General features: G+C 34.7%; 1 protein-coding gene across 1 annotated transcript in view; it reads left to right on the top strand.

Moving 5' to 3' along the window:
• Positions 1-2,978: 2,978 nt before the first annotated feature.
• RGS18 (regulator of G protein signaling 18) overlaps positions 2,979-15,797 on the top strand; it is a 28,514-nt gene continuing 15,695 nt past the window's right edge. The window contains exons 1-3 of the mRNA XM_001113061.5: positions 2,979-3,380; positions 3,846-3,947; positions 5,005-5,066. Coding sequence (XP_001113061.1) covers positions 3,262-3,380; positions 3,846-3,947; positions 5,005-5,066 — 283 coding nt within the window. The 5' untranslated portion in view covers positions 2,979-3,261. The remainder of the gene's footprint in view (positions 3,381-3,845; positions 3,948-5,004; positions 5,067-15,797) is intronic.

A 15,797-nucleotide genomic window follows, 5' to 3' on the forward strand; every position in this document is an offset into this window, starting at 1 on the left:
TAGAAAACTGGCACTGATTTCTCAACAGAAATAATGGAGTTCAGAAGACAAAAGCGTAACATCCTTTAAAGTCCTAAAGAAAAGAAAAATCATCCTAGGATTCTTTCTGGTGAAAATATCGTCCACCTGAAGATGGGGAAAAAGACACTTTTTTCATATGTTATATATTTGAAAATTGTTCATAAAATATTTTGTGTTCTCACCGTAAAACAATAAGTATGTGAGATAATACATACGTTAAATTGCTTGATTTAGCCACTTCATAATATAAACAAAACTTTTTTTTTCAGAAAATCAAAACTTGAATATATTTGTTGTTAGCAGACCTGCACTACAGAAAATTTGAAGACAGGTCTTTATGCTAATGGAAAAGAATTCCAGGCCTGCACAAAGGAGTGAAGAGAGCTAGAAAAGGGAAACACATGGGTAGATACACACACACACACACACACACACACACAAAACCTTAACATTAAAAGTAAAAATGTTTAAATAATAACTGACCATGCCCAAAAGAATGTTTACACACATACTTATTGTTTTACGGTGAGAATACAAAATATATTATTTTATAAGCAATTCTAAAATATAAAACATACGAAAAAAATACATATAAAAAAACATATATATATATATATATATTTTTTTTTTTTTTTTTTTTTTGAGACAGAGTCTCACTCTGTCACCCAGGCTGGCATGATCTCGGCTCACTGCAAGCTCCAACTCCCGGATTCAAGCAATTCTCTGCCTCAGCCACCCAAGTTGCTGGGATTACAGGTGCCTGCCACCATACCTAGACAATTTTTGTATTTTTAGTAGAAATGGGGTTTCATCATCTTGGCCAGGCTGTTCTTGAACTTCTGACCTCATGATTCACCCACCTCAGCCTCCCAAAGTGCTGGGGTCACAGCCATGCGCCACTGCACCCGGCAACTTGTGCCCGTATTTTCACAATTTCTTTCTCCACAGTTCTATGAGCATTGTGTATAACACACTTCACACACAAATTTAACTTTTTTTTTTTTTTTTTTTGAGGCGGAGTCTTACTTCGTCGCCCAGACTGAAGTGCAGGGGCGCAATCTCAGCTCACTGCAAGCTCCGTCTCCTGGGTTCACGCCATTCTCCTGCCTATTGTCCTGTCTCAGCCTCCCTAGTAGCTGGGACTACAGGCGTCCGCCACCACTCCCGGCTAATTTGTTTGTGGTTTTTTTAGTAGAGACGGGGTTTCACCGTGTTAGCCAGGATGGTCTCAATCTCCTGACCTCGTGATCCACCCGCCTCAGCCTCTCAAAGTGCCGGGATTACAGGCGTAAGCCACCATGCCCAGCCAAATTTAACATATCGTATGAAAAATAAATATATTAATTTTACGTCTTTAACTTCTCTGAGTTAACAGTTAGGTTATAGTCCTAGTGACCGGCTGATGTCCATGCTCCTATGATTTTCTCTTGGTCTCATTCACCTTCACAGGATTAGACTGATATAAACATAGTGGATACTAACCATTATTAGGGCACAGCAGGGTGGAAGCATAATCTGCATTATCAGCATCCAGTTCCAGCATAAACTCGATGCAAAATGCCATCATACATAATATTTTTCAATTATCAGCCAAGTTGAGAGATTTAAAATATGCTCGAAGTACAAGTCATGGAATCAGGGGGTATATGTATAAATGTATACTAGATATTCTTTAAATTCATATAAATAAATGTTTTGAGCTTTTAGCAGGTATCCCTGATAAATTGTCTTGGTAAAGCAATACTTCAAAAAGAGTGAAAATAAAATTTTCTTTTAGATTTGTATAACTTAGCTTTCAATATATACCATTTTAGATGAAAGCATTCACTACTGGAGATTAAAGATTCTTGGAAGGGCTAAAGAACATAGTAGGTGATCAAAGGCTCTGATAACTCCAGATTTTCCACTGGCCTGTCTCTGAAACTTTGTAAGATTAAATTGCCTAATACCTGTGAACTTTGGTTTATTTTTCAATAAAATTTGAATTATGGACTATAACTGCATTTGTAAGACTTTTGGATTCTATTAAACAGTGAAAGAAGTGGAGGCTAAACCAATTTGAAGTTGTCGACATTTTTTTAAATAAAGACATTAGAAAACATAAAAACTGCCATCTCTACTTAATCCATGTCATTATAAAGAACATTTTTACATTATAAGGAACATTTTAACAACAAAAGAGTCAGGACAGCAAATTCAAAATAGCAAAGTCCTTTATATCAAAGGAATTAAAATAAAGCTGTAAGAAAAAAACCTTTTCATATTATTTTTCTCCATTTCATCACAGACTGATAAAAATTTCAAAAATGTCTAAAATCATTCTATAGATCTGTGCTTAAAACTTTTTTTATTTATTTGAGACAGAGTCTTGCTCTGTTGCCCAGGCTGGAGTGAAGTAGCCGGCATGATCTCAGCTCACTGCAACCTCTGCCTCCCAGGTTCAAGGGATTCTCGTGGTTCTGCCTCCTGAGTAGCTGGGACTATAGGTGCGCACCACCATGCCTCGGTAATTTTTTGTATTTTTAGTAGAGATGAGGTCTTACCATGTTGCCCAGGCTGGTCTTGAAACTCCTGAGCTCAGGCAGCCTGCTCACCTTTGCCTCCTAAAGTGCTAGGATTACAGGCGTGAGTTACTGTGCCCGGCCCAACACTACTAAATTAAATGCTTTCTACGATCTTTTTTAACCATAAAATTCCGATCTATTGTCTTATTTTGTTACAATATGTTAAGCCAATGTGATTAACATTACATAATCTTATGTCAGTTAAATATGATTTACTTAACTCATGTAACAACAGTAAGAAAAATACTTTTTTAAGAACTGGGGAAAATATCTCCTAGTGTTTGATATAATACTTTGTCATAACACATTTTAACACACAGTCCACACACTTAACTGTTTGAAAAGTTCCTGTGGGAAATGACAGTGTTTTTGAGTCTATTAAAGAACCATTCTGGTTGCGCAAACTTGAACGAGAAGTTGCACTGTGGTAATACTAGTCTTTATCTTGGAGACCAAGAGTCATTTTGCAAATTTGTGGTATCATTTCCCTAAACAACTTAGGACCAAACTGTACTTCATTTCCTCAGTTCTGCATTTCTGCAGAGGCAGAAAGAAACACAGCTCAACAAGAGTTGTGATAACTTTTTATTATACTATGTATACGTATGGAATAGCATTAACAAACGAACTAGAGAAGGATGTAATAAATTAGACATCTCTTCATTTTAGAGGGAAGATGGAAACAACATTGCTTTTCTTTTCTCAAATAAATATGTGTGAATCAAAAGAAAAAACTTTTTTCAAGTTAATACATGGTTCAGGAAAAGAAGAAACAAGCAAAGAAGCCAAAATCAGGTAAAATTATACAATTTTAAGTCAGTCTTATACTTTTAAAAGTATAATTGAGGTTGAAGATTCATTACCACTTGTTTTTGAACTATTGGGTGGAAAATACATTGATTGCGTTGTTTTAATTGGGGAAAAAACACCTTCTTATTTCTTAGGTGTAAACAACTAACTGTGAAATCTAGTGTTCTCATTAAAAAAAAAAAAAAAAAAAAAGTGTAACAATTTTAGCCACACAGAGGAACTAGTACAATCTTTATTGAAATATAATCTCAAATACTTGATTATCGGTGAACAAAAGGAGAAACATTTCCATATGTTAGCCTAATTCCTCCACAAATACAGTATTTAAGTGTGTGGGAGTGGGTTTGGGTAGGCGTGGGTATTTACCAATTACAACATTTTCTGGTAGTCTACAGAAGAGATTTTAACTGTCATCTACATTGTCCTGACACGAAGGCCTCTTTATTACAGAGCTAAGGAAAAAAGAAATAGACTAAGTCTTCTTGTGCAGAAACCTGAGTTTCATGAAGACACCTGCTCCAGTAGATCTGGGCACTTGGCCAAAGAAACAAGGTGAATACATTTTCAGTATTTTGAGGAAGATTTTGCTGATTCTATCATTAACGATTTAAGAAAAATGCAATTAGGGATTTCTGTTTTATTGAAAATTACACAGTAGTATAAGGAAAGTTAGAAATTTCATTTGAAGAGACTAGAAATATGTCATACAATTAAACCACTTGAATTAAATCGCTTACATTGAATAATCACGTGAACACTTAAAGCTGCTCTTTTAAAATTATATACCTGTCAGTTTTAAATGATATATTTTACTTCTTATAACCTGATAAAATGCTCATTAATTTAAGAGTTTTCACAATGCAATGTTGTCATAGTAGAGATCTATTCATCTCTTTCTTCAGTAGTTTGAAAAAACCCTCATTATAGCAAGTAAAGCACAAATAATGTCTTTTAATACTTAGCATTTATTTAATTCAAAAAGAAAATGCAAAAACCGTATAAACTAGTTTCATACAAATTCTTCCAAATTTGAGTATAATAAAAAAAATCCAAGAAAATATATTCAATTTTCCACATTATCAGCATCTCTAGAATATTTCTTGTAGTCAAATATCTTATATTTCTTATCCCTTTGACACTTTATTAGTCAAACTTCCTGTATCCGTTAAAAAAAAAATTGCAGCCTAGTGTGGTTACAACTTCAAGGAAATTGCAGTATAATCTTTTATTTTTAACTGAAAGATACTGTCACTTTAGTTTCTTCTACTTGCTGAATTTAAACAGATAGTAGACCTGATTTCTTTATATTTGTTCTCTGTGCCTTTTAACCTAACAAAGGATTAATTTTTAATTAAAAAATAAAACAACTCACATATCCGTGAGAAAAAAATTAATGTTATTTTAACACATTATTCAACAGACAAATTCTAAACGAAAATTGAACAATGTTTTAAAAGTTTCTAATGTAAATACAAGTTTCCTTATATTATCATCAAAGGAGAAACTGTGAAATAAAATTGAAAAGAGCAGTACAATAGCATATGTTAGAACAGATTCATAAACAGACTTTCTGCACACTCCATTATAAAACATTTTGTTTCTCGTACAGAGTCTCCCCTGAAGAGGCAGTGAAATGGGGTGAATCATTTGACAAACTGCTTTCCCATAGAGGTTAGTGGTACTTTCACCAAATACTTTATTGCTTAATGGAAAATGACACAAACTGTGCATGTAATTATATGAAACAATAAGTCACAAAATTTTTCTCTGATTGTTAATTTTCAATAATTCAATTTTCTGATCAACAGAAGTAACTAAATAATAGAAAATTCAAATAATGGAAAATTTTAAGGTTCTCTTTTTGTTTAGAATTACCTACTGTGGATGAAATGTTAGTTATTTATACTGTAGCTAGTTTCAATTTTTAAATATTTCCGATTTTTGAATGAAACCCTCGGTTTCATTAAATTCATGATTAACAAACTATTCATGTTAGTTTCATTGTTCAGGGATTAAAAATATAAAGTAATTCTTTTGATGGACATTCAGGAAACCCACAAAAACACAGTTTTAAAAAATTTTATAAATTCTTCATTCTGTACTTCACATCAATTGTCTACTTTTAAAGCAAAATTTTGTAGAAATGCTGAGAATCGAGTGTGTATTTAAGGTGGAGCTTTGTCTATGAGATGGAGGGTGAGGACAAGCATCAAGACTTCATTTGACTCTCGAACACTATGATAATACAGGATGGCTTAGGAGGCAGGCCCCCTGGACTGTCACTCTTTAGGATCAATTTACATAAGGTAGCAAATGAGTGAACTTTATTATCTTTATTCATTCTATGTTTTCTTTCAGATAGAAAGACTGAACTGAGCAGGTGATGTGGCTAGGCAATCACAGATTTATTATTCTCCGCCCTGAACTTGTCAGAGTCTGCTAAAAAAAAGCAATGCTTTATCATTGACAAACATTCACCTCAAGCCCAGAGCTTTTGTTTTTTTGTACCTTCAACTTGTCCAGTTTCTTACCTTAGTCTTTGTCTAAAATACAATCATTTCCCAGTTCTTCCAAGACCCTTCCAAGATGAGGTTAGCCAGACTACTCTAACTACTCCTTGTAACATTGCCCGTGCCTTTCACAATTTTAAGGTGTCTACTGGAAGAAAGGATTCCTGTTGCCAGATCAGTTGGGAGTGGAGTATCTGTATTTCAGCCTCAAATACTGTGCTCCATTTAATGTAACAACAACTTTTCTTTTCTGACGTAATTTTTTTTTGTTTTGTTCCCTTCCTTAATTGTTCAACTCTTTATAAGGTCTTGGTGACCTTTTCATGTTCTCCTGAATTTAGTGATATAAAAATTCTGTATCAGTAGATGATACCTGAAAACGTTCCCTCTGCCAATGAAAGCAGATATCTGCCTCTGACTTGTAATATTTATAGGTAGAGAAATCAAGGCTTAAACTTAGGTAAGGATGTGATCAATGAGAATGGAGAGTAGTGATAAGAAAGTTCGTGCTGACACAGTTTAACATTTATTCCTTGTATTTCACTCTAATGCTAGCTACTATCACTTCCTATTTTTGGGAAAAGTAACTTAAACAGCCTTCCTCAACTTCTGTATTCACTTGTCTTCATTTCCAGTATACAATTCCTTTTTTGGTGTTTTTTGTTTGTTTTGTTTTCTTTTTTGTTTTTTTTTTTGGTTTGTTTGTTTTGTTCTGTTTTTGTTTTTTGAGACAAGAGTCTTGCTCTGTAGCCTAGGCTGGAGTGCACTGGCATGATCTCGGCTCATTGCAACCTCCACCTCTTGGGTTCAAGGGATTCTCCTGCCTCAGCCTCTGCAGTAGCTGGGATTACAGGCATGCGCCACCACACCTGGCTAATTTTTGTATTTTTAGCATGCTGGTTTCGAACACCTGACCTCAAGTGATCCGCCCATCTAGGCCTCCTAAAGTGCTGGGATTACAGGTGTAAGCCATTGTGTCCAGCCCCCGTATACAACAATTTCTAAACTGTTGTTAAAATTCTTGCCAAATCTATGTCAAACTTCCCCCGTACTCACTTTCTTGCTCCCACTGTCTTGGTTCAGTTTCAGATATGTTCTTTATAGATTAATTACAATAACTGGTGTAAAACTCGCTTCCATAATTCATGTCCCCAAAAGGTGTTTATTTTAAAATCTCCTCTTATATTCAACATTTTGGTACCACACTGCCCTTTAGACTCTTCACCAGTCAGAGACGGAGAAAACAAAACAAAACAAAACAACAAAAACAAATAGGACTGGGATTAATTTCTTTATAATGTAAGTATTAGAAGGAAACATACGTCTTTTCATCTGTGGATTCCTAAACTTAGCACATCCCCTGGAAAATAATATAACTGAATTTGTTTCTAGAAGTTAGTCCAGAATTCCAGTGAAATTTGAGTTTTAGGTTTCTCCTAAAACATAAATGGTTGTATAATCTCAGTTAAGCTTCCTAATCACTCTGACTTTTAGCTTCCTCGACTGTAAATGAAGATAACGTTTTTAGCTCCAACAGAAATAGATTCCTGTCAGGATTAAATGAGATGATGAATAAGAAGTCAATAAATTTTGGACACTACACAAATGCCAATGATAACTGCTATTATAAAAAATAATAATTACTAACCAGCTTAATAATCTTTTTTTCTGTTTCCAGTCTACTTACAACTGGATGACGATCAATTAGAGGGTTAAAATTTCAATTGACAATAACATATAGACAGGATTGTTTTCACTTAATAAATTGGTATATAATAATTTCATCATAGTTTCATTACTCATTCAAAGCATAGAAAGATTTAGCAGGGTAATTAGTCCTATAGAAAATCCTCATCTAGCATTCTGTAATCTTTCTTCTTTAAAAGTGCTAAAAAGCAAAAGGACAAAATCGAATCTGCTACTCTCTCTTTTCTCTACCAATAATATTAAAGAGCGGCAAACTATCTGTAATTTAAATCAAGAAGAGACACGCTTAAAGAAATCAGCACTAACCCACTGGATATTACCACCTGTCATGATTACAACGCTAAATATATTATATTGAATTCACAAAATTTATACTACCAGTATTATTTTACTCAATCTTTCCTAATCCAATTATTTTTTATGGCCGGGCGCGGTGGCTCAAGCCTGTAATCCCAGCACTTTGGGAGGCCGAGACGGGCGGATCACGAGGTCAGGAGATCGAGACCATCCTGGCTAACCCGGTGAAACCCCGTCTCTAGTAAAAAATACAAAAAAATAGCCGGGCGAGGTGGCGGGTGCCTGTAGTCCCAGCTACTCGGGAGGCTGAGGCAGGAGAATGGCGTAAACCCGGGAGGCGGAGCTTGCAGTGAGCCGAGATCCGGCCACTGCACTCCAGTCTCGGCGACAGAGCAAGACTCCGTCTCAAAAAAAAAAAAAAAAAAATTATTTTTTATTACAATGCTTATAATAATATTAAATTATAAAGCTTAAAATAATCACCTAAAACAAGTCTTTTGGTTGCAATTGTTAAATTCAGTTTATTTCTATTTACTTGACTCTAGGAGAAGAGTGTGTGTGTGTTTGTGTGTGTGTGTGTATTTAAAGAGAAAGATCCTACACACACACACACACTTCAAGAAAGACCTTGCTCTATCAAATTTTACAAAATTTCCTTTTATAAAATTTTCTTTTATAAAATGCTGCAAAACGTATACTTTTCTCAAATTCTGTATATCTATTAAAAGGAAACAAAATTTATTCAGTTTAGTCAAATGGGAAATGAAGTGATAAATCAAACCAAATACAGTGGAAATTTTGGTGTTCAGTTTGACAAAAACAGTTAATACTAGAACCATCATAAACTGATTATTAGCAGTTTTAGGAATGAAACCACATGATAGATGGTTTTTACCCTAGATTTTAGGGGATTAATCAAAATTCACTAGCTGAACAAGGAGAGAAGGAGACCATCCATGCAGAGAATCAGTATAGGAATGGGGCGTTAAACAATGTAATTTAGTTAGGGAATTAAAACCAAAATAACTCTCCACTGAAAAATACAATTTGAAAACGGATGGTGGGTTAGGGAGACAGACAGTATATCCATGAGACCAAAACAGAAAGGTCATTGATTTTTGCTCTATTCCACAAAAATCAAATGATTCAGGGAGGTGTTCTGATAATTCTATTTTATTCAAATTTTAGTCACATAGTTTAACTCTTTTAAAATTAAAAAAATGAATAAAGTATAAACTTCAGTTAAAAATTATGTATCAGTGTTGGTTCATTAATTGCAACAAATGTCCCATACCAATGTAGGATGTTAATAAGAGGGGGAAATTGAATGGGGGGCGTATTGCCTTCTTCTGAATCTGTACTACATTCTGTACTACCTTCTGAAAAATATGTCTGTAAATCCAAATGTATTGTAGAATAAAATACTTTGGAAAATGATCTCAAGAATGTTATATAGTAAATTTTAACACAATGAAGTCCATCAATAATTTAAATTCTGTTTCTTATTTGGTTCGATGGAGCTATAAGTCTATATTTTTTCTGCTATTTCTATTTATTGTCAAATTTGTCTGAAGTTTCAAAATGAATAATAAAAATTTGTAGTTTAATACTACATATATATAAACCAGTAATTTCTAAGGGCTATTTAAATTTAAAAAGTAGTAATAAATCAAAAATGAAATATCAAACTATATCTGTTATTCATAATCATAAATTTTTAATTTAGTTTTATCAATCTTCTCACTTGATTGGCTTTATAAAAGTTAATTTTATCAATTTGAACTTATAAAATCAATTGATGCCAATAAAATATAGAGGTATATGATACACACATATGTGTTTTTATTTGTTTACATATATGTATATGGCTCTGTGTAAGGCACCCTTGAAAGTAAAATGACACTGCTGTATAATATGTAACTTCTAAAATAACTCGCTAAATAGTTTTTAAAATATTATATAGAACTTGCAGTATATCATGTAGGCTTTAGAAGATCACTAAAAGTGATCAAATAGATGTATGCAATAATTCAATTGGCAAAAGAAAAGGTAATTCCTGAGATAAAGGCAAGGAAACGCTTAGAGTACTAAGAGATTTTGACATGATCTGGAAAAGCAGTAAGTTTACTTTGAGGCAAAGAGTAATAAACACATTATATAATTAAGTTGGGAACAAACTTTGGAAGCCTTTGTTTGTTAAAAAGATAACTGATGGTTAGAAAGGTAAAATTCCATGCATGTAATATGAACTACCTAAAAGGTTGTTATATAAAAGCTAAACTCAAAGTAAGGACCCTCTTAGGAAAAAAAAAAGGATAAACTTATTGACTTAATCAATGTGTATGTATGTTATAGAGTGACAAGATGAAGGAATAGGAAACAAAAAAGGATGATCCAAAGATTTCTAGATTTCCTTTTAATTGTAATAGGAAGATAATGATGCCTGTAATACATGCAAAACAGAGGAGGATGAACGAGACTTGTAAAAAAAGAACAGAGTAAAGTTTCAACTTTTTTTTTTTTTTTTTGGGGGGGGGGGGGAGAGAGTCTCGCTCTGTCGCCCAGGCTGGAGTGCAGTGGCGCGATCTCGGCTCACTGCAAGCTCCGCCTCCCGGGTTCACGCCATTCTCCTGCCTCAGCCTCCCGGGTAGCTGGGACTACAGGTGTCCGCCACCACGCCACGCTAGTTTTTTGTATTTTTATTAGAGCTGGGGTTTCACTGTGTTAGCCAGGATGGTCTCGATCTCCTGACCTCATGATCCGCCCGCCTCAGCCTCCCAAAATGCTGGGATTACAGGCATGAGCCACTGCACCGGGCCTTGAACATTTTTTGTCAGCCGTAAACATTATCAAAAGTTTTGCAGGCTTTTGTAAGTGCACACCTAGAATATGGAAGGCTGACTTATGGAAAGATGTTCTAACCAGCTCACATTGTTGATAAGTGCTTATCTGAATGAAAATGTTATATCTCATGAGGGGAATTTCAATTAGAAAATCTTTCCACTACCACATAACTGTTCTTCTTCCGTGTGTACCCTTTTATCCAGTCATTGCTAAAAACTACAATAGTTTTAACCTTTTTATTAATAACTATTTACTTGAACTTTTTACACTCCGAATTGTGGTTCTAAGTAATTTCTGAAAATAATTTGTAACATGTAGGATGGAAGTAGAATATGTAAGTCATTGCACATCCTGGATTTAAAAATACAAACTGACTATACTTTGGAAAATACGTATTGCTAAGTTTGAGTAAAGACTAGAAGGAAATGTGTACTTCACTTTTGGGAAAGGAAATGAGTACTTTTTCTTACACTTTTTACCTTGTGGCTTTTCAAGTTACAGTTCCTAATTTTTGGTTACCAATTTTCTGCAAGATAAAGAATTCCAGTGCTCTAAAAATTTAAATTTCTGACTCAAGCTAAACCATAATGAGCACTCAACTTTTTTTTTTTTTTTTTCTCTTTGAGATTGAATCTCACCCTGTCACCCAGGCTGGAGTGCAATGACGCAATCTCAGGTTACGGCAACCTCTGCCTCCCAGGTTCAAGCTATTCTCCTGCCTCAGCCTCCTGAATAGCTGGAATTACAGGCGCCCACCACCACACCCGGCTAATTTTTTGTATCTTTAGTAGAGTCGGGGTTTCACCATGTTGTCCAGGCTGGTCTCGAACTCCTGACCTCGTGATCCGCCTGCCTTGACCTCCCAAAGTGCTGGGATTACAGGTGTGAGCCACCATGCCTGGCCAACAAGCACTCAACTTCTTAATTTATCTAAAGATTAAAAATAAATAAAATCCAGTCCAAATTATAACGGATCACATAAACCATTCATTATGGCAAAAGAAACCACATTCTATGGCAAATCAGACCTACAAAGTCTAATGTTACAGAAGAAACAATGCAACTTAGTACTTCGGATATTATACGGTACTTGGGTTTCCAACTTCAGATTTTCTTGACTTTTTGTTTCATTTGGTTTCTTGGCATCAGAAAAATACTCCAACAGATGCCAGAGTTTCAATTTAGAAACATGCAATTACAAGCATTTCATATTTGTATGACACATTGAGCCAGCTTCTTCCAGTGTGAATTCTAATCCCAGGTTCTATCAAGCACTTTTGGCAGCTGCATTCACCACTGCCGCCTTCTAAAGGACTGTTTAGTAAGTTACTGCCTCTGTATGAGAAATGGTTCCATTGTGAACTGACTTAATGCAGCTGCCCAAAGTAAGTAAGAGAAACAGGAAGTAACTAACGTGCTGGGATAATCTTGCACAGCATTGCACATTACTTTTTAAAAAGTTATTTACCTAAAATGTTAATTAATAAACTTCTTTCTCATCCATCCTTTATTCATTTCTTGAATTCGTATTTTTCCTTTACTATTATATTCATATTATGCCAACAAAATCCATTCACTTTAGTTAATGCATCGTGAGCACTCAGAACATACATAGCACTTTTCTTGATATTAGTACGCTGACTTCACTTTGAGTATCTGTATCAAGCACAAGACTAACCGTGGTAACAAAGGGCTTTTGCATAATATTTCAGAGCACAGCAGATGGCACAGAGTCGACACTCATGCTTGTGAATTAGTGAAGGACTCTATTTGAAATAATGTTTATGTTATTTTCTGGAAGACCTCTACTTGAATTTTATGCAAGCTGATTTTCCTCTGCTACTTTGGACAGAATAAATCACTCTTTCAATTGTCCTTCCTCAGTCCTTGGTTCATACATGCCTGTCTTGCCTATTAATCTCCATATTCCTCAACAGTAGGGACTTTTTCTTTACGGCAGTTTACTTGTAAAGGTCCTGTAATTTTAAATAAGATGAACCTGAGTTCAAGAACTTGCACTATCTTTTACCATCTGTAAGATTTAATGCAAGTTAACTCTCTGAACGTCAACTTCTTCATCTATAAACATGAGCACAAGACTTACTCCATAGGGCTGATGTGAAAATTAAATGGAATTGTGCCAATAAAAAGCCTATAGCATGTGCTAAGACCTTAATGAACACTCAAAACTCCTAACTTGTGTAAATACTGTTTAAATATATAACACAGTTCTCAGGTTCAGACTAAGTTGTTTTTTTTTTTTTTTTTTTTTTTTTTTTTTTTTAAATCAGTAATTAAAAGGTAGGTTAAAAAGTTATTTTAATAAATAACAATTTCAGCTATCTGGCTTCTTGGCATTTTCTTTTAGCTGACAGTACAAAAAATTTATTATAATTCTGATCTGTTAATTATAGAAGTAATGGTCATATTCTCCTGAATTCATGAAGATTATTTAATAACTCACCTTAGGAATAATTTGATATTTAAAAACTGATCAATCCATGTTTATGCATAACATATGGCTAGAGTGCAATAGATTAAAATTGAAAACGTTTATGCTTTCACTGGGTCAGTGCAACTTTATAAGCCAAATAAAACATACTTACTTTCCTCTTTGGAAATATGACCTTGAAACAGGTTGTTCTTTCCTTGTAATGTAACTGGCATTTTATTGTGCAAACTTTGCTTTAATTTCCATTTGAATAGTGACTGAGGAACAAGGAAGGACAAGATACAAATGCCTCTTATTGTGAAATGGGGAAAGGCAGGACTCTATCATAAACAAACAGATCAATAACACCCAATGGTATGCTTTTTAATATCAGCAGAGGGCACATTTCCATATGACTACTTTTTGCTTTCTTTTTAATTAAGATTACCTGAAAATCTTCTCACAATTATTTTGCTATCCTGCTTCCAGTTATTTCTTAATATCTAGCCAAGAAATTCTCTTCAGAAATCTACTTTATAGCAACTCTCAAGCAAAGCATACTAAGATACTGACCCTGCAATAAGAAATAAGACATTTTAGAATTATATTTAAAAACTTAGAAAGAATCTGTCGGCTCTGAAGATAGTTATCAGATAAATTAAGAGAATGTTGTTTAGAATTAAGTCTAGTAAAAAATGGATATTAACTTAGAAAAAGGACAAATACTTTAGCAACTTGCAAGATTAAGTAAGTATAGGTAGTAAATAGCTGGTTTCCATTATCTTAAATTTATTTATCAAGGGGAAAGTTCTCAAGAAGAATTTGTTTTAAGTAGTTCTGGGCAGAGGCTAAGGCTAACTGCCTAAAGTTTAGTTCAGGCCAGTTAGTGCATAGATTATTGTTTTTTGTTGTGACTTTCTTTTACATACCTAAACATTGTCCCACGTTTCAAATTATACTTCAATTACAATTTAGTGTTTGAAAGGCATGTGATATGGTTTGGTTGTGTGTCCTATCCAGATGTCATGCTGAAATGTGACCTCTGAAGCTGAAGGTGAGCCCAGTGGGAGACATTTGGGTCACAGAGCAAATCCCTCATGAATGGCTTGTACTGTCTTTGCAGTAATAAGCAAGTTCTCATTCTTTCAATTAACATGTGAGCTGGTCGTTTACAAAAGCCTGAGACTTGCCTTTTTTCTCACTGCTTCGTATCTTGTGATACACTGGCTTCCCCTTTGCCTTCCTCCATGAGTAAAAGCTTCCTGAGGCCTCATCAGAAGCTGAGCTAATGCTGCTGCCATGCATGTACAGCCTGCAGAACCATGAGCTAAATAAATCTATGTTCTTTATAAATTACTCAGCCTCAGGTATTCCTTTATAGCAATGCAAAATGAACTAACACAGCATGTCAGCATGTTTTGTCTTTGTCTCCTTATTTTATTCCAAGATCATTATAGAAGACAGAGGAGGGGAAATTAGGGGGGGGGGGGGAAGACAAGTAAAACCATAGACTAAGTAGTAAAACCATCCCTCCAGTTACATAATGGAAAAGAAATAAATTCTCAAACTGCTGTCAATCAGCAGCCAAGCAATACTTATTCAACTTATTTCCTAAAGTCATCAGTCTAAGGCTCCAGGTTTACGTGAAGTCTTGAGAGGATATTGCAATTTCGTTTTCAAAAATTAAGGGAATATAGTCTTGGACAATTCATGGCACAAACTGTTTTTATACAAGCCCAAGTTCTCAAATGCAGATGGTGAAAGGAATTATGGGAAGGAAAATCAAATAAGAACGTTCTAAGGAACAATAATCCCTGTGGGTGCTTATGCGCTTATTAATAAGCCACAGTACAACCAGCAAATCTGACACCCTGTTGTTCACTTTGGCAATTATTTTGTAGCTAGACCATTAACTTTACTCTGAAAACCTATATATTTCTAGGTATTCGAAGGAAATGTACAATGTATCAAAATGCCTCAAAGAACCATTGTTCATTTATATTTCCCTTTTACAGTCTGAGAAAAGCATATCACTCAGGGTGAGAAATCAATCTTAAAAATAATACACTAACTGAGCTAGAGAAAGAAGAGCAACTTGATCACTCTTGCTTCTCAGTGGTCAGAGTTTGCTGACTCATTCAGGAATCACTTAGCAATAGGGCCTTCATTGGAGAGTTGTGTTTGACTAGAAATTATCTTATCAGCATCTCACCACTGCAGACAAGTTCTCTAAGTTGCTTGTCAGTTTTACAATGCCTTGTCAAATTCTTTTTGAGCCCAACCTTCCCTTGTCTCTCTAGTTTCTTAACTAATATGTAACTACTAACATCTGTTGCTCATGGTCAATTTACTGAGGAAAAGAAATTGATCTCCCTTTGTCCAGTTGAAAACATCCCAATGAAGAAGCCATGGTGCAGAAGAGACCCTATGTCATCCTTTTCTCGTGGTAGTGGCTGGAATCATTCCATACTATAAAGCTTAGGGATTTCTGTAGGTTGTCATGTCTTTGTCTAACTACTGATTTCCTAAACAGTAAGTTCCTGGAACTCTCATACATGAAAAAGATTGCTTACAACATTAAAAACTGATGCTTCATGACAAAGAAGATAAGGT

Source organism: Macaca mulatta, chromosome 1 (assembly GCF_049350105.2).
Source record: "Macaca mulatta isolate MMU2019108-1 chromosome 1, T2T-MMU8v2.0, whole genome shotgun sequence".
Taxonomy (NCBI): domain Eukaryota; kingdom Metazoa; phylum Chordata; class Mammalia; order Primates; family Cercopithecidae; genus Macaca; species Macaca mulatta.